Raw genomic sequence first — 16,653 nt, forward strand, 5'->3', positions numbered from 1 at the left:
CACCATTACCAATAACAGGAGATGTTGGCATGATCTCTGACCCTCTCACTCATTCAAAGATTAGGCTGGGATTGATGCCGCGTTCACGTGGTAGTCGGAACTAAACTCATGACTTGCTAACTGGTTGTAGTTATACACGTACAGAGTTCAACCAGTTAGCAAGTCGGAAATTTGAGTTTCCGACTAGCACGTGAACGCGGCATCAACCCAACAGTTTAACTACTTGGGCACAGCGATAGATTTAATCAGATGCACAAATTGTGATACAGGTTTCCATAATTTATTGGCATTTTCACTGAACTCCAGCAACTTTTGCTGTTAAAATATTGGAAGGTAAACTTTTTGAAAAATATTGACAGACACACTAAAATGTCCAACTTGGCCCAACATTGCGGATAAAAACAAATGGTATACCATGTCAGTTTCAGCAAAGCAATAAAGGGACCAAGAGAACGAAGTGTCACCATTCTAACTTCTCAGACAACACGTTTAACACTGAATGGCACTGATTTATGTATATATATTTTTGTGTACTTTTCTCCCTGCCTTACCAGGAAAAGAGTAAGCGGGAAATACTAAATACTTGAGTGTTAGTTCCCAGGCAAGTTTACCATGCTGGAGCTGTTGTTGGATGTTATTTTCAGATGTCACTGTCCTCCGTTAAGGATAGTTCAGTGATTTTTATATACACTGAACAAAAATATAAAAACAATTTCAAAGAGTTTACTGAGTTACAGTTCATAAGGAAATCAGTCAATTGAAATAAATAAATTAGGCCCTAATCTATGGATTTCACATGACTGGGAAAACATATGCGCCTCATGCAGCACAACATCTCCTTGGCATAGAGTTGACCAGGCTGTTTATTGTGGAATGTTGTCCCACTCTTCAGCTGTGCGACGTTGCTGGATATTGGCGGGAACTGGAACATGCTGTCGTACACATTGATGCAGAGCATCCCAAACATGCTCAATGGGTGACATTTCTGGTGACTGTGCAGGCCATGGAAGAACTGGGACATTTTCAGCTTCCAGGAATTGTGTACAGATCCTTGCTGAAACATGAGGTGATGGAGGCGGATGAATGGCTCGACAATGGGCCTCAGGATCTCGTCACGGTATTTCTGTGCATTCAAATTGCCATTGATAAAATGCAATTCTGTTCGTTGTCTGTAGCTTATGCCTGCAAATACCATAACCCCACCGCCACCATGGGGCACTTTGTTCACAACGTTGACATCTGCAAATCGCTCGCCCACACGACGCCATACGCACGGTACAGTTGAAACTGGGATTCATCTGTGAAGAGCACACTTCTCCAGCTTGCCAGTGGCCATAGAACGTGAGCGTTTGCCCACTGCAGTCAGGTCAAGACCCTGGTGAGGACGACAAACACGCAGATGAGCTTCGCTGAGACGGTTTCTGACAGTTTGTGCAGAAATCCTTCAGTTGTGCAAACCCACAGTTTCATCAGCTGGGTGGCTGGTCTCAGAGATCCCGTAGGTGAAGAAGCCGGATGTGGAGGTCCTGGGCTGGTGTGGTTACATGTGGTCTGCGGTTGTGAGGCTGGTTGGACGTACTGCCAAATTCTCTAAAACTACATATGGTAGAGAAATGAACATTAAATTATCTGGCAACAGCTCTGTTGGACATTCCTGCAGTCAGCATGCCAATTGCACACTCCTTCAAAACTTGTGTGGCATTGTTGTGAGAGAACTGCACATTTTAGAGTGGCCTTTTGTCCCCAGCACAAGGTGCACCTGTGTAATGATAATGCCGTTTAATCAGCTTCTTGGTATGCCACACCTGTCGGGATTATATTGGCAAAGAAGAAATGCTCACTAACAGGGATGTAAACATTTGTGCACAAAATTGAGAAATAAGCCTTTTGTGCATATGGAAAACTATATTTTTGTTCAGTGTACTTATATTTGGCTGTGGCTAGTTAAGTTGTACAGTATTGGTTTAACTAAAACAATTAGGGGTGCAATGAGCGAACGCAATGATAGAAATTCACTGAAAATTGATGTTTCAGTGTTGCCTTGGTCAATTGACATTCACATACTATAGGTAAAAGCTGTAGCCCTGTGAAGAGCAGAGTATTTAAGGGCTCTGTTCAATCTGTATCGCTGAAGCGTTACAGATTGCGCAATATGAAGGTCATTTCTGATCGAGCCGACATATGCAACGTTTACCGTGCAGTCTCCGTTATGCGGGAACATTGCCTTTAAATTCCAATCACGCTGTAACGCTTAACTTCACCGATACGGATTGAATAGAACTCTACGTCAAAGCATTACATCCAATGTATAAAGTCAAGGTATTACAGTTTCCATTAAAATTATAGCATAATTCTGACAATTGATGAAACAACACTTTTTAAAGTCAAAGTATGACATGATTACAATCAACAGTTCAGAGAGAACTTTGTTCAACATTTCATTACGACTTAGGTTGGCAGATGCTTTTGTTCAAATTCCAAAGACTGTCACAATTTTCCCTGTCAACTGGTTTCCCTCGAGAACAAATCAAACAAGACATTAGGGGCTTATTCAGGTGAATGGAAAATTATCCAATGTCAATACAGAATGTACAGTATTGTGTAAACCAGACATGATTTTCTGTTGCATACTACAGGGAATCGTATCAACGCTGTTCATTACATTTCTATCTGCAACTTTCAAAGCATCACACCCTACTGAATAAGCCCTAATTAGTTACTCTGCGGCCCTGTTCAGAAACAACCCCTAAAACCTCGACACTTGTGGAGATCTGACAGGATTTTATAGGTTTAAAATGCAGCCGTTTTTGACTCTCTATCAAATAATTTCTGGGTAACAATTAAGAACCTTACTGTGATCATTTTCAATAAAAATTGTAAAAAATAACCAAATGGCTTCTTAGCAAAATACAATTTCTCAAGCAAGAATTTAGCTAGGACTGTCAGAGTGGTCTGAGGGGCCTAATTGGAGGAGCCTAATGGGAGGGATGTGTAAACTGAGCTAGCTGTTATTGGCAGAGAGGAGGGCAAACTCTCCTGTTATTGGTCTATGAACTAACACAAAGTGCATTATCATAATTTCACAGTATTATTCCAACCTCAGTGTTGAAATGTATATATAAAACACAGGAAATCATGTTTTTGACTGTGTGGCCCTTTAAGCTACATAAATCTCACCCTCTGCTAGGTGGATTTTCTCCCTACTGCTTACACCTATCCATTCCTCTCAGCTCTAGATGTGTCTAGGTGTTAGGCCTAGGGGTTGTTTCTGGACAGGAACTACAGCCTTCCGTAGCTGTCCACTAGAATCATGGTTTGGCTCAAGCTCTTTAGAACTGAATGGGCTTCCTCTACAACAAAAATTGTAAAGTGCTACTGTATGGTGGAGACACCCTGATAATGATGCTTACAAAGCACAGAGACAAACAGACCTAGGGTGTATTCTTACTTCTTGCAACGGAAACCATTTACCGGAAGCAAACAGAGCAAATGGAACAAAACGGGGAGAGACCTACCTGAATTTGTCCAATAGAAACTCATTTTCAATTTGTAGTAAACGGTTTGTTGCAAAACGTTTTGCAACAGACTAAACATTTTGCAACAGAATCGGCATAATGAATACACCCATGGTGTATTCACTATGTTTTTTAATTTGATTTGAAATAGATCAGTTTTGTTATATAAAACAAAACTGAACTATTTCAAATCAAATTAAAAACGTGACAACGTAAAACATGATCACATAGAAACAAATACAATTTTACAAACATGAGTGTAAGTGGTGTTAGTCTAGATTTAAAACAACTTCTATTGTGTACCCCAATCAACCACAGTACTTCGGGATTTTTTTGAAATACAATTTACTGGTTCTGTTGGTTTCATATTTTATATTTAAATTGCTTAAGTTCTCAAACTCATTAACTTTTCAATTGAGATCAATAGAGGGCGCCAGACACAAATAAATATGTATTTTTGCATAACTTGAACCTCTTGAAGCAGTAAGGTTCTAAGAGCTGTTTGTTATCAGTAACAAAACTCGAACAGGCAGTCTAGGTTAAGGGGTACCCAAGAAGTCCGTGCTACATTAAAATAATTTATCTCGTCATACCCTGAGGTTTAAGTTACAATTCTCTCACTATTCAGGTACATACTGGATTAGGTCAAACATTCACAGAATTCTCAGACTAAACAAAATAAAATATACTCGTTTATGCTGACTGAATTCAAATGAATATCATCCCCTAAATGTGTGCTGCAAAAGTTCCAAGACCCTGTAAAATGATTACAATTCTTACAATATTCCATTGAATATATCTATATTCCATCATTTTGAGGAAGACATTGTTTTCTCAGTACAATTCCTTGCTTCGTCGGGAGGCTGGTTAGCTTGTGGTTAGTTCTCTACCTTTGAGTCTAAGACACTTTCCCCCAGAATCAACTACAGAATGCAGGACAAAAAAGTCCTATCTGGCACACAGAAGAAATAGAGGATAAAACGACACTTCTTGTTCTACAAGATTAAAAAGTGTAAAGGTGTCTCCAGTGTAAAGGAACTGTTGTCAATACAGACTTGATAAAAAGCCCACCCTGCACGTCCAATTGCTGCTGGGACCCACGAACCAAGGCAGGGACAGAATGAGTTGAAGGGAGGGCCAAGGTTGGTGTTACGTGCCAAGCCGTAGGTAAGCTACACTACTGCCTTCCTGGACCAGTTCTCTGTCCCTATCGCCTATGTCGTCCGCGCCCAGCCCGGGGCTCAACGTTCTGAGATGACCGGGGCTCCTAACCGACATGGTGGCCAGACTGAGGGCCCGGCCGGGGTGGGGGGAGGGGGGCCGGTATCTGCTGCTGGGCTCCGGGGATGGGGACGGGGTCTTCCTAGAGGTCTCTCCCCCCTGTGACGTCTCCTCCTCAGGGGGGCTCTCCAGGTCTGAGTCACCCTCCTCCTCCTCCTCCTCCTCCTCCTCCAGGGTGAGTTCAAACTGGAACTTGTCCCCTGCGGAGGCGCAGCTTCCCCCCGGCGTGGCTTCCAGGGCACCTGGCTCCTCGTCAAGGTCCCTGTCCTCAAGGGTGGATGAGGGGCTGCGCTGGATCATACTCTGGTACCACTCCCGGTTGTCCTCCAGGTTATCCAGGATGTCCTGGGCGTCAGGGTGGACCAGGTCAGCCCACGTCTCCCACAGAGGGTGGACGATGTAGTCTATGAATCCCACCTGCAGAGGGGAGTAAAGATGTTTTGGTTTTGATGGGTTTCAACAGACATTATGACAATAATTTGCAAGCTACTGGGTCTGTTAAGCAGTGACAAACACCTGCGGGTGGGTTTGCAGATTTTCGTACGGTACCTGGGTCTTCTCAACGGAGGCGTTGTGTTTGTCACACATAGGGCTGATCTCAATTCCCTTGTCCCTCTCCCTGTCCCCCTGGGTGAAGAACTCCACCATGATGCGATCGGTCCACTGACGGTAGACCTCCAGGGGCTTGGTGGGGTTACTGAGGTCAGCACAGTGAACCATGTTCTGAAGGACCTGGAGACACGCAGGGAGGCCCATGTTAGTTCTTGGTTTATCTATTGCTTAGATATTTTTTGAAGAAGTATATCGTTTTTATTCATATTTATTTTGTCATTTCTATTTCAGACATTTATATAAAAACCGTAAATGTACATGACACTATGAAGTCTTGAGTTATTTTAGACAACTGCACTGATCACACTAGTCTCCGGTAAACTAGTGACTGCATTGCTCACAGTTCAGATTCAACACCAGAGTCCATTTCAATGATCTGAAGTGACTTCCTCTCCTTGTCTCCTCTCAAACTCCCAACAGCGTTCCCCTCAAATTGCTTTCACCTATCCTGTATCCACATATCTTCGATGTCTGATGAAAACCTCTTATCTCTAAAACAGAAACTTTTCAGGAAATTTGAAAAAATGTCCTTATTTTCCCATTAACAAACATACAATTATGACACTTCAGAAGCTATTTTGAATACACTTGATTGGTCCTAGAGTCATGTTCAGAGTACATTGAGGGGAGTTACTGCTTTCAATAAATAAAAAATAAAAACATCTAAATTGGCAAATGGAGTTATAAGGTTTTCATCAGACAGCGCCGATATTCAAATAAGTTCAGGTGAGTGAGACGGAGAAGAGGAGATGACGTCACTGTAGACTATTGATACGTGGCCTGTGGCGTGTCTACAAATGACCTCTGACCTGGATGCGGTCTGAGTAGTTGTCCAGCAGCAGCACTCCCAGGCTGGTCACCTTCTTGGTCTCCACCATGGTCTTCAGGTCAGCCAGGAAGTTCATGTGCTTGGACATGTCAGTGGCCAACACCTGCAGAGGACAATACCAAATATGTTTTAGTATGAAGATTATGTAGAAACGGCTTGTTGGGCCTCTGGGTTTAGAAACTCTATGACAATACCAATTAATCACACTTACTTCAGTCACTAATTCCAATGGGTCAGTGGGTTTGGGCATGGTGATGCCTACATCCAGGGTTGTGTTGTGGGTTTGATACTGAATATACTGTATGTGTGAAATGTACCGGTAACTGACTTTGGGGAAAAGTGTCTGCTAAATGGCCATATCATTATGATGTCGGCTCATTCCTTATCATGTTTAACTATGATAACATGGAGGTGTGTAGCTAATATTTAATTTATATTCAATTCCAATTCATTCAGTCAGTGTCTCACCATGTCGATGACCATCTTCCTGAGGGACTGTCCCTGTTTCTTGCTGAGGCTCTGGAAGATGTCACAGTTGTCCTCCTGCAGCAGCTTGAAGCCCACAGCCAGGTGGTGGTTCTCCAGGACCGAGGCGTCGTTGTACATTAGAGCCAGCTCAGAGTCTACAGTAGGAACACCCACACCATTAGTAAAGCAGCAACAATTCCAAGGCACTCCTGTAGAGCTACAAAAAAGGTATTTATTAGGTTCAAAACAACAGAAGAAACAATTATCCAGAGATCAAACTCCGCCTTACAGACGCTATAATGTAGTCTTCACAGTAGTAGATCCCAGACACATTTAGCTCCAAAGGACATATCCTTTAATTAGATCTAATCAGAGAGATTGCTAGTGAGGGATGGGACTGACTTGTGTTGATGAGGAACTGGTTGGACACTCCGGGGTGATCCACGTCATGTATGGCACTGGCAAACAGAGCAGCCATGATCTCTAGGTCAGTGAAGACAGCCTGAAAACAAAAAACAGACACTTTTGTGTTATTAAGTATTAACACGTAGCGTGGGGACATTCTTTTCACCTCATCTTTACTATCAACACCATGAACAAACCCCTTCTACCTTAATATGCACTGATAAAGTTGATCAAATCCAAAGCTATGCACAGGGCAAGTCTACAAACTAGATTAGAATATAGAATATGGCTGGACATCATCCTTTAATCGTCCTCATAATGGAATGTTCCATACCTCCAGGGCAGGGGTGGAGAGGAGAACGTGGGTGGACTGTACCACGTCGGCAGCGTGGATGTTGTTGTGGTAGGCCACGTCGGCATGGTAGTGGTCCTCCAGGGTCATCATGAAGGTGATAAAGGTGTCGGCTGGGATCTTAAAGTTTTTCAGCAGCTCTCGCTCCTGAGGTTGGGGAGCAACAGAAACCAGGCTCACAAGAGTAGAGCAAATATGTAACAAACTTTTGGTAATGTATCGAAGTGAATTTGGGGTAGCCCCGACCGGGACTCAAACCCTTGGCCATCACACCAAGATTCAAATGTCTTAGAAGGAATGCTAGAGAATGCTACAATTTGCTGCTGTAATGTATGGACAGAGGAGATGGATTTGGAAAGGGAGATTGGGAAAGTAATGGGAGACTCATACCTGGAAAATGGAGTACATGACCACCGTCAAAGGCCGATTCCCAGAGTATTCAGCTATCTTGAAAATATCTAGACCCCATCTGTTGATCTCCTCAAATTCCTAGAACCACAACACAACAAACTGAGAAAAAGTCTGATATGGCAATTAAGCAGAATTGTATTTAATAAATACAAAATATTATACTTTTTTAACACGCATAACAAACGATATGAGGATGGCACAAAAGTTTGCCAATAATACGTCACTGATGTTATATTACATATAACATTAAAGGCCAAGCAATAAGCATTAAAGTAACAGCCATTCTTCAGTGTAAACAGTGTGTGCCTGTCTGTGTAAGTATGCGTGTGTGTGTGTAAGTATGTATGTGTGTGTGTGTGTGTGTGTGTAAGTATGCGTGTGTGTGTGTAAGTATGTGTGTGTGTGTGTGTGTGTGTGTATGGCGCCCACCGTGGCCAGTAGGTCCTCCTGGAGTGTGGTGACCCCGAAGCGGGGTATCTGGGTGGGGGCAAGGCTGGGGCTGAGGGCAGGCTTCTTCACCGCAACGATCTGGGACATGGGCCTCTTCTTCTTCTTCTTGTCCTTCTCCTTAGGAGGCCCAGACATAATCTCCACATCATGCTGCTTTTCTACAGACAGTGAGAGAGCGAGAAGAGAAGAGAGGAGACAGAAGAGAGAGAGAGAGAGACAGAAGAGAGAGAGAGAAGAGAGAAAATAATATATGCCCATTGGACTATGGCTGTATTGGTGTTAGGAGGGGAGCCCTGACTATTTGCCAGCCACCCAACCAGTAAGGCAGGTCGATTATTTATTTTATTTCAACCAATATATAGGAGCAGTGGCAACACGTCATTCATGTTTTGAGCCCCACCTGTTTAGCTGAAGGTTATTGTAGGTAATTATTGTAGGTAAGGACTGTATTCGGCGGACTCCGGCGAAGCACGAGGCTAGCCTACCCACTACTTGGACCAACAAAGCTAGCTAGCTAGCGGGTAGCTACTGGTAACTTTTTGCAACTATGGTTAATTGTTTCCAATGTTATTTCATGCTTAAGAGTACCTGTGATTGAGCCAGCTAGCTGCTACCATTCAGCTGTTTTTCTAACCTCATCCGAGGCATTAACGTTAGGTGGTTGGTAGCTGCTGTACTTAATTACAGCTACTGATAACAGTCTGCTGTAGTTTACAACAATTCTAATTTCTAAAGTGGAAGTTGGGAGAGTTTTACTCGGGTGGTTCAGTGAAACAATTATAGTTTCTGAGTTGGAAGTTGGGAGAGTTATATATATATTTTTTTTTTGGTGAGGGAGGCCTGCTCTCTCCTTTCCCTGATGTTTAGTTCATTTCATCCCGATCTCCTCTGCATTATTGTAGCCATCTGCTGCAGCCTGTCAACTATGCCTCTGCCTATCCCTGTTCTCTCCTCTCCGCACAGGCTACACAAACGCCTCACACCGCGTGGCTGCTGCCTCTCTAACCTGGTGGTCCCTGCACGCACCACACACCTGGAGTTCCAGGTCTCAGGCAGCCTCTGGAACTGCCGTTCTGCCGCCAACAAGGCTGACTTCATCCCAGCCTATGCCACCCTCCAGTCCCTCGACTTCCTGGCACTGACGGAAACATGGATTACCACTGAAAACACTGCTACTCCTACTGCTCTCTCCTCGTCTGACCATGTGTTCTCGCATACCCCGAGAGCATCTGGTCAGAGGGGTGGTGGCACAGGAATCCTCATCTCTCCCAAGTGGTCATTCTCAATTTTTCCCCTAACCCATCTGTCTATCTCCTCATTTGAATTCCACGCTGTCACAGTCACTAGCCCATTTAAGCTTAATATCCTTGTCATCTATCGCCCTCCAGGTTCCCTTGGAGAGTTCATCAATGAGCTTGACGCCTTGATAAGTTCCTTTCCTGAGGATGGCTCACCCTTCACAGTCTTGGGGGATTTCAACCTCCCCACGTCTACATTTGACTCATTTCTCTCTGCCTCCTTCTTTCCACTCCTCTCCTCTTTTGACCTCACCCTCTCACCATCCCCCCCCACTCACAAGGCAGGCAATACGCTTGACTTCATCTTTACTAGATGTTGCTCTTCTACTAATCTCACTGCAACTCCCCTCCATGTCTCCGACCACTACTTTGTATCCTTTTCTCTCTCGCTCTCCTCCAACACTACTCACTCTGCCCCTACACAGATGGTAACGCGCCGCCGCAACCTTCGCTCTCTCTCTCCCACTACTCTCTCCTCTTCCATCCTATCATCTCTTCCCTCTGCTCAATCCTTCTCCCTCCAATCTCCTGATTCTGCCTCCTCAACCCTCCTCTCCTCCCTTTCTGCATCCTTTGACTCCCTGTGTCCCCTATCCTCCCGGCCGGCTCGGTCCTCCCCTCCAGCTCTGTGGCTTGATGACTCATTGCGAGCTCACAGAACAGAGCTCCGGGCAGCTGAGCGGAAATGGAAGAAAACTAAACTCCCTGCCGACCTGGCATCTTTTCACTCCCTCCTCTCTACATTTTCTTCATCTGTTTCTGCTGCTAAGGCCACTTTCTACCACTCTAAATTCCAAGCATCTGCCTCTAACCCTAGGAAGCTCTTTGCCACATTCTCCTCACTGCTGAATCCCCCCCCCCCCCCCTCCTCCCTCTCTGTGGATGACTTTGTCAACCACTTTGAAAAGAAGGTTGACGACATCCGATCCTCGTTTGTTAAGTCTAATGACACTGCTGGTCCTGCTCACACTGCCCTACCCTATGCTTTGACTTCTTTCTCCCCTCTCTCTCCAGATAAAATCTTGCGACTAGTGACTGCAGGCCGCCCAACAACCTGCCCGCTTGACCCCATCTCCTCCTCTCTTCTCCAGACCATCTCCGGTGACCTTCTCCCCTACCTCACCTCGCTGATCAACTCATCCTTGACCGCTGGCCATGTCCCTTCCGTCTTCAAGAGAGCGAGAGTTGCACCCCTTCTCAAAAAACCAACACTCGATCCCACTGATGTCAACAACTACAGACCAGTATCCCTTCTTTCTTTTCTTTCCAAAACTATTGAGCGTGCCGTCTTTAGCCAACTCTCTTGCTATCTCTCTCAGAATGACCTTCTTGATCCAAACCAGTCAGGTTTCAGGACTGGTCATTCAACTGAGACTGCTCTTCTCTGTGTCACGGAGGCTCTCCGCACTGCTAAAGCTAACTCTCTCTCCTCTGCTCTTGTCCTTCTAGACCTGTCTGCTGCCTTTGATACAGTGAACCATCAGATCCTCCTCTCCACCCTCTCCGAGCTGGGCATCTCCGGCGCGGCTCACTCCTGGATTGCGTCCTACCTGACCGGTCGCTCCTACCAAGTGGCGTGGCGAGAAGCTGTCTCCGCACCACGTGCTCTCACCACTGGTGTCCCCCAGGGCTCAGTTCTAGGCCCTCTCCTTTTCTCCCTATACACCAAGTCACTTGGCTCTGTCATATCCTCACATGGCCTCTCCTATCATTGCTACGCTGACGATACACAACTAATCTTCTCCTTTCCCCCTTCTGATAACCAGGTGGCGAATCGCATCTCTGCATGTCTGGCCGACATATCAGTATGGATGACGGATCACCACCTCAAGCTGAACCCTGGCAAGACGGAGCTGCTCTTCCTCCCGGGGAAGGACTGCCCGTTCCATGATCTCGCCATCACGGTTGACAACTCCGTTGTGTCCTCCTCCCAGAGTGCGAAGAGCCTTGGCGTGACCCTGGACAACACCCTGTCGTTCTCCGCCAACATCAAGGCGGTGACCCGATCCTGCAGGTTCATGCTCTACAACATTCGGAGAGTACGACCCTGCCTTACACAGGAAGCGGCACAGGTCCTAATCCAGGCACTTGTCATCTCCCGTCTGGATTACTGCAACTCGCTGTTGGCTGGGCTCCCTGCCTGTGCCATTAAACCCCTACAACTCATCCAGAATGCCGCAGCCCGTCTGGTGTTCAACCTTCCCAAGTTCTCTCACGTCACCCCCCTCCTCCGCACACTCCACTGGCTTCCAGTTGAAGCTCGCATCCGTTACAAGACCATGGTGCTTGCCTATGGAGCAGTGAGGGGAACGGCACCTCCGTACCTTCAGGCTCTGATCAGTCCCTACACCCAGGCGAGGGCATTGCGTTCATCCACCTCTGGCCTGCTGGCTCCCCTTCCTCTGCGGAAGCATAGTTCCCGCTCAGCCCAGTCAAAGCTGTTCGCTGCTCTGGCACCCCAATGGTGGAACAAGCTCCCTCACGACGCCAGGACAGCGGAGTCACTCACCACCTTCCGGAGACATTTGAAACCCCACCTCTTTAAGGAACACCTGGGATAGGATAAAGTAATCCTTCTACCCCCCCCCCCCCCCCCCCCAAAAAAAAAAAAAGTATAATTGTAAAGTGGTTATCCCACTGGCTATAGGGTGAATGCACCAATTTGTAGTCGCTCTGGATAAGAGCGTCTGCTAAATGACGTAAATGTGCCCTTGAGCAAGGCACTTAACCCTAATTGCTCCTGTAAGTCGCTCTGGATAAGAGCGTCTGCTAAATGACTAAAATGTAAATGTAAAATGTAGCTAAAAGAAAAAAATACAGTAATACGTGTCACATATCAGTTTGCAAACAATGTAAAAGAAATAATAATAATTGAGTTAATAAAGCCACATACAAACATGGTCTCTTTTTTGCTTTCTTGAGTAAGGCAGCTCCAAAATGCAGGTGATTCAGCCTAGCTCAGTGCTTTCTGTGGGGGTGGGGCAGCCAGCAGAAAATACAGAGCGTAGGGTTTGGTAATGTTCTCTGGTTGCGCCGTGATTAGCTCAGTGTTGTGTCACTCATGGGGACACTGTCACCGCAAAATCCACGGGGAGCGCTAGAAAATTCAAGCCCATTGGGTGTTGCCATAGATTTACATTAGAAGTGCCCATCCAAGAAGGCTCAAGGTCATTGGCCACAGATAAAATTACATCAAATCATGTTATATCTACCGTAGTTTTGATTAGACTGATCATGTCAACATCATACTTTCAAAATCTTAGTTAGCAATCTAGACAAGCAGTCATCATCATGAATCAAGTTGACAATCTACTGGCAAATCCTTTTCAATCCTTGTCATATGAAGAGGAATTATAGCTAAAACGTATCGGTGCTCATCAGCCATTGGATATAAACATTACACAACAAGTTGGAAATCGCAAATTCAACAATGAGTGGTTTGGAAGGAATCAGTGGCTAACTGCAAGCGTTGCAAAGCAATCACTAGCCTGCTATTCAGTGGAGAGGGTGTGTGATCCAAGTCTGGGTTTAAGGTTCTCTTTTCCAAGCTTAAAAGGATCAACATTCACATGCAACACCATGGGCCAGAAAATTTTGAATACACTGGCCATGCTGTCGATCCAGCATGACTTCTGCCGTGTTCAAAACAACTGGAAACTCAGAACTGGGAAACCTCAGACATCAGTGAATTCAAGACAACTGGGAACTCAGAAAAAAACGAGCTCCAACTGAGAAAATACGTTTTTAACGGTCATCCAACTCGGAATTCCAAGTAGCGAACTCGGGCCTCTTTCTAGAGCTTCGACCTGAAGATCACTGATGTCATGATTCGACTTTGTTTCTTTCAGAGTTCCGAGTTGTCTTGAAAGCACCGTAAATCCAGAGAATGCCAGACTTTGATGACAAAATTTGCCCACAAGAAGGACCGCTGCGCCACCGTCCTGTTCAAGTGAGCACAGCACAACAAGGTGAGTCCAAAAATGTATTGTATGCTGTTGCATAAATTATGTTATATGCCAGGGAGCTATGTATACTGTAGCTAAGAAAGCAATACTAAGTGTATGTTGTGTAGTAAGCTGTTAGTAGCCCATGTAATAATAATTTGGTCCCTTTCCCCCTCATAACTTAGCCTACTGTTCTGACTTGGTGGTGCACATGTAGCCTATAGCCTGTTTTAGAGAAATGTCATCGAATATTGTAAGAGCTTTCATTGTCTGCTTATATGCCCCCTTTATTTATCCTACGGTTCTGACTTGGTGTACAGGGAGAATACTGTAAGAACGGCCCATGTTCTAAATTCTGTCGCTGTACATTTCAAAAGTGCTGAACAAATAGTTATATTGACTATGTCCGTACTAGCTCATTAATTACGGATTGCCTCTTATCCGCTCGTCGTTCCCTTATGCCATAGTTTGTACATCTCAATTGTCAGTAGAAATCACACTTGTTTAAGGAAGTCAGCCATATCAGCTATGTTTGTCACCGTTATAGTGTAATTGATGTATTGTTTAGTGTTGTGGCTTTGCTGGCACCAAGATTTTGCCCCAAGATTGACACGCTAAAATCGCCACTGTATAGGAGGACACTGAAAACGGCAGAAAATTAATAGTTGATTGTTAATCTTACTAACTATAGCTAATCTAAGATATTTCCACCACAAATCAGGTGAGAAATCAATTAGACTAGTACTAGGAATACTTCTTCAACTGATAACTCTCCAGCAAATGTCATCTCTCAACCAATAATGACTCCTGGTAGTCAGACAGTGCCAAATATGAGAAGACAGATCAGAATCCAAGATCCTAAAAAACAATCCCACATATCATTACGAGGACATACAATCTGCCACCCTACCCCACCACACCAAGAGAAGCGGTCTCACCAATCTCACAATATTTCCTCTTCCTTTCACCCAAAGCCATAGTTCTCCTTTCCGATCCAAGCCAACTTCAAAACAAACCAAATTATGTCAAATGGACATATATTTGCAGGATCCATCTTCTCTCCGTCTGCAAGCATTTTGGTGAAGCTCCATTCTGCCACAATATCCGTTAAAGACTGGGGTATTGACGCAAAAAGGCAGTCTAATAATATGACGGTCTCCATGGCAACGCCAGACAACGTGTCCAGGAATGCCTTGTCGCCTGCTTCCTTTGGATCCCTTCTCTTTCCCCTAACATGCTGGCTAATAGGCTAGCAGACATGCATGACAAATGCCAAGTTGAGATCTAAATATGCATATTTGTATACTCCACTATCCAACCACATAGATTGCATGACAACATGCAGTATGTTCACACTAAATATGTTGGCCTGTTCAGTACTACAACACATTATATACAAAACATGCTGTAATAATTGTGTAAGTATTTGGTAATTCATAATGCATTATAAGCACATTTATAATGCCTTATGAGCTATGCATAATAATGCAAAAACATAAACATCTATGACTACATTTATAGAGCTGTATAATGCCTTATAAAGCTAAGAAATATTGTATTTATGTACCAACTTTTGAGCAGGATGAATGCTTTACATCAATTATTATTTGACAGTAGGGTCTAAATGAATACCTTTCCTAGCCATTGCAATGCCAGTTCAGGGGCCATACTTAGAGTGCTGTTGTCACTCACCTAGGAAAGTGTTGGCGATGAACTCTGAGACTTGGTTTCCTGACCGACTGGTTTCTGACAACTGGGTGAGCTCTCTGTTCAGCATCCTTTTGAACTGGGGAACAAGATCAGACACAATGACAAGCCTCAGTGACACGACTTCATACATGGATATACAGTATGGAAAGTAGAACATGCCTCAGTAGAACAAGTGTACCAGCAGTAAAGTTCCTCTCATACTATATATTTTTTTATAAATTAACAAAACGAGAGTTCAAAATAGCAATAAACTAGATTTTTACATTCTGTTTGGTGTGATTTTTTACACCACACTCAAGTGTCAGGAGTAACTAACAAGTAAATAATATGACAGTAGTGATTTCCTTGATCCCCTCATACTGAATAACATGTCAGGATATAGAAGAAGACAAGTGTAAAATGGGATATCAATAGAGTAATAGTAGTCAATTATATCAATAAGACCAGAAAATGAATTAAGAAAATATGTTTTTAAAACAAAACAATCATACACTTCTATCATGACACAACCTCATACCCTATTCTATTCAGTGCATCACATTGGAGGGCACAAGGAGGGGAACAGTGTCTTCAGCTGGGCTCAGACCATTATGTAATCACTAACCTAACGTAGCAGGCCTAAAATAATCGCCTGAAACTAAATCCCCTACACACTGGTCTTGACCAGAAGAAAAAAAACTGTAGGGGGAGGTTCTCTTCTGCACTGTTCAACCAATCCAGTAAATGTGGAGGAGGGGTTAAGATGGAGTGTCGCCTTGTTAACGTCCAAAAGCGAAAGTCGCATCCCAGGCTCTCTTTCCATTTCCCCTGTTGATGGGGACTCGGCAGAGGCTATGTAATCACACACGTGGATAGGGGAGAGGGGAGTGCACCACGCCAGCCATACAAACCACCGTATACGGTCTTAAAGGAGACATTGCATGTACACACACAAACACACACACAATGAGACATACAGGAAGGAACGGGTAGTGTACTCACAGGGATTTGTAGACACAAACACACTCACGCACATACACACAATGGAACAGGCATGTGTGTAAACACACACACAGGCATGTGTAGACTAAATAATACGCAGTTTTATACCATCTCACTGACATAATATGCAAAAACACAGACATCCAAATACATACTGTGTCCTACAGTACACCAAAGCACACTTACCATCATGCAGTTAAGAAGTTTGCACTGCAATAACAGAAAATGACACCCTGACACACACATTCCTGTGCACTCACCTGTATGTGTCCAGGACATAGAAAACAAAGTGACATAGGGCATTCCAGTGGACACATGTTGAATGTCAAAAACAAAGACGAGCGAGCAGGAGAAACCAACTTTGGTGAATCAAATCCAGTAGCAGATTCTACAGGTC

General features: G+C 44.3%; 1 protein-coding gene across 2 annotated transcripts in view; it reads right to left on the bottom strand.

Moving 5' to 3' along the window:
• Positions 1 to 264: 264 nt before the first annotated feature.
• LOC311137761 (3',5'-cyclic-AMP phosphodiesterase 4C-like) overlaps positions 265 to 16,653 on the bottom strand; it is a 155,052-nt gene continuing 138,663 nt past the window's right edge. For both annotated transcript variants that reach the window (XM_084172345.1, XM_084172344.1), the window contains 9 exons: positions 15,258 to 15,351; positions 8,303 to 8,481; positions 7,853 to 7,951; positions 7,445 to 7,609; positions 7,108 to 7,207; positions 6,706 to 6,860; positions 6,218 to 6,340; positions 5,346 to 5,528; positions 265 to 5,213 (listed from right to left, as the gene is read on the bottom strand). In XM_084172345.1, the coding sequence (XP_084028471.1) occupies positions 4,665 to 5,213; positions 5,346 to 5,528; positions 6,218 to 6,340; positions 6,706 to 6,860; positions 7,108 to 7,207; positions 7,445 to 7,609; positions 7,853 to 7,951; positions 8,303 to 8,481; positions 15,258 to 15,351 (1,647 nt within the window). In that variant the 3' untranslated portion in view covers positions 265 to 4,664. The remainder of the gene's footprint in view (positions 5,214 to 5,345; positions 5,529 to 6,217; positions 6,341 to 6,705; positions 6,861 to 7,107; positions 7,208 to 7,444; positions 7,610 to 7,852; positions 7,952 to 8,302; positions 8,482 to 15,257; positions 15,352 to 16,653) is intronic.

The sequence above is a fragment of the Coregonus lavaretus genome (genome assembly GCF_964263955.1).
Source record: "Coregonus lavaretus genome assembly, chromosome: 11".
Taxonomy (NCBI): Eukaryota; Metazoa; Chordata; class Actinopteri; order Salmoniformes; family Salmonidae; genus Coregonus; species Coregonus lavaretus.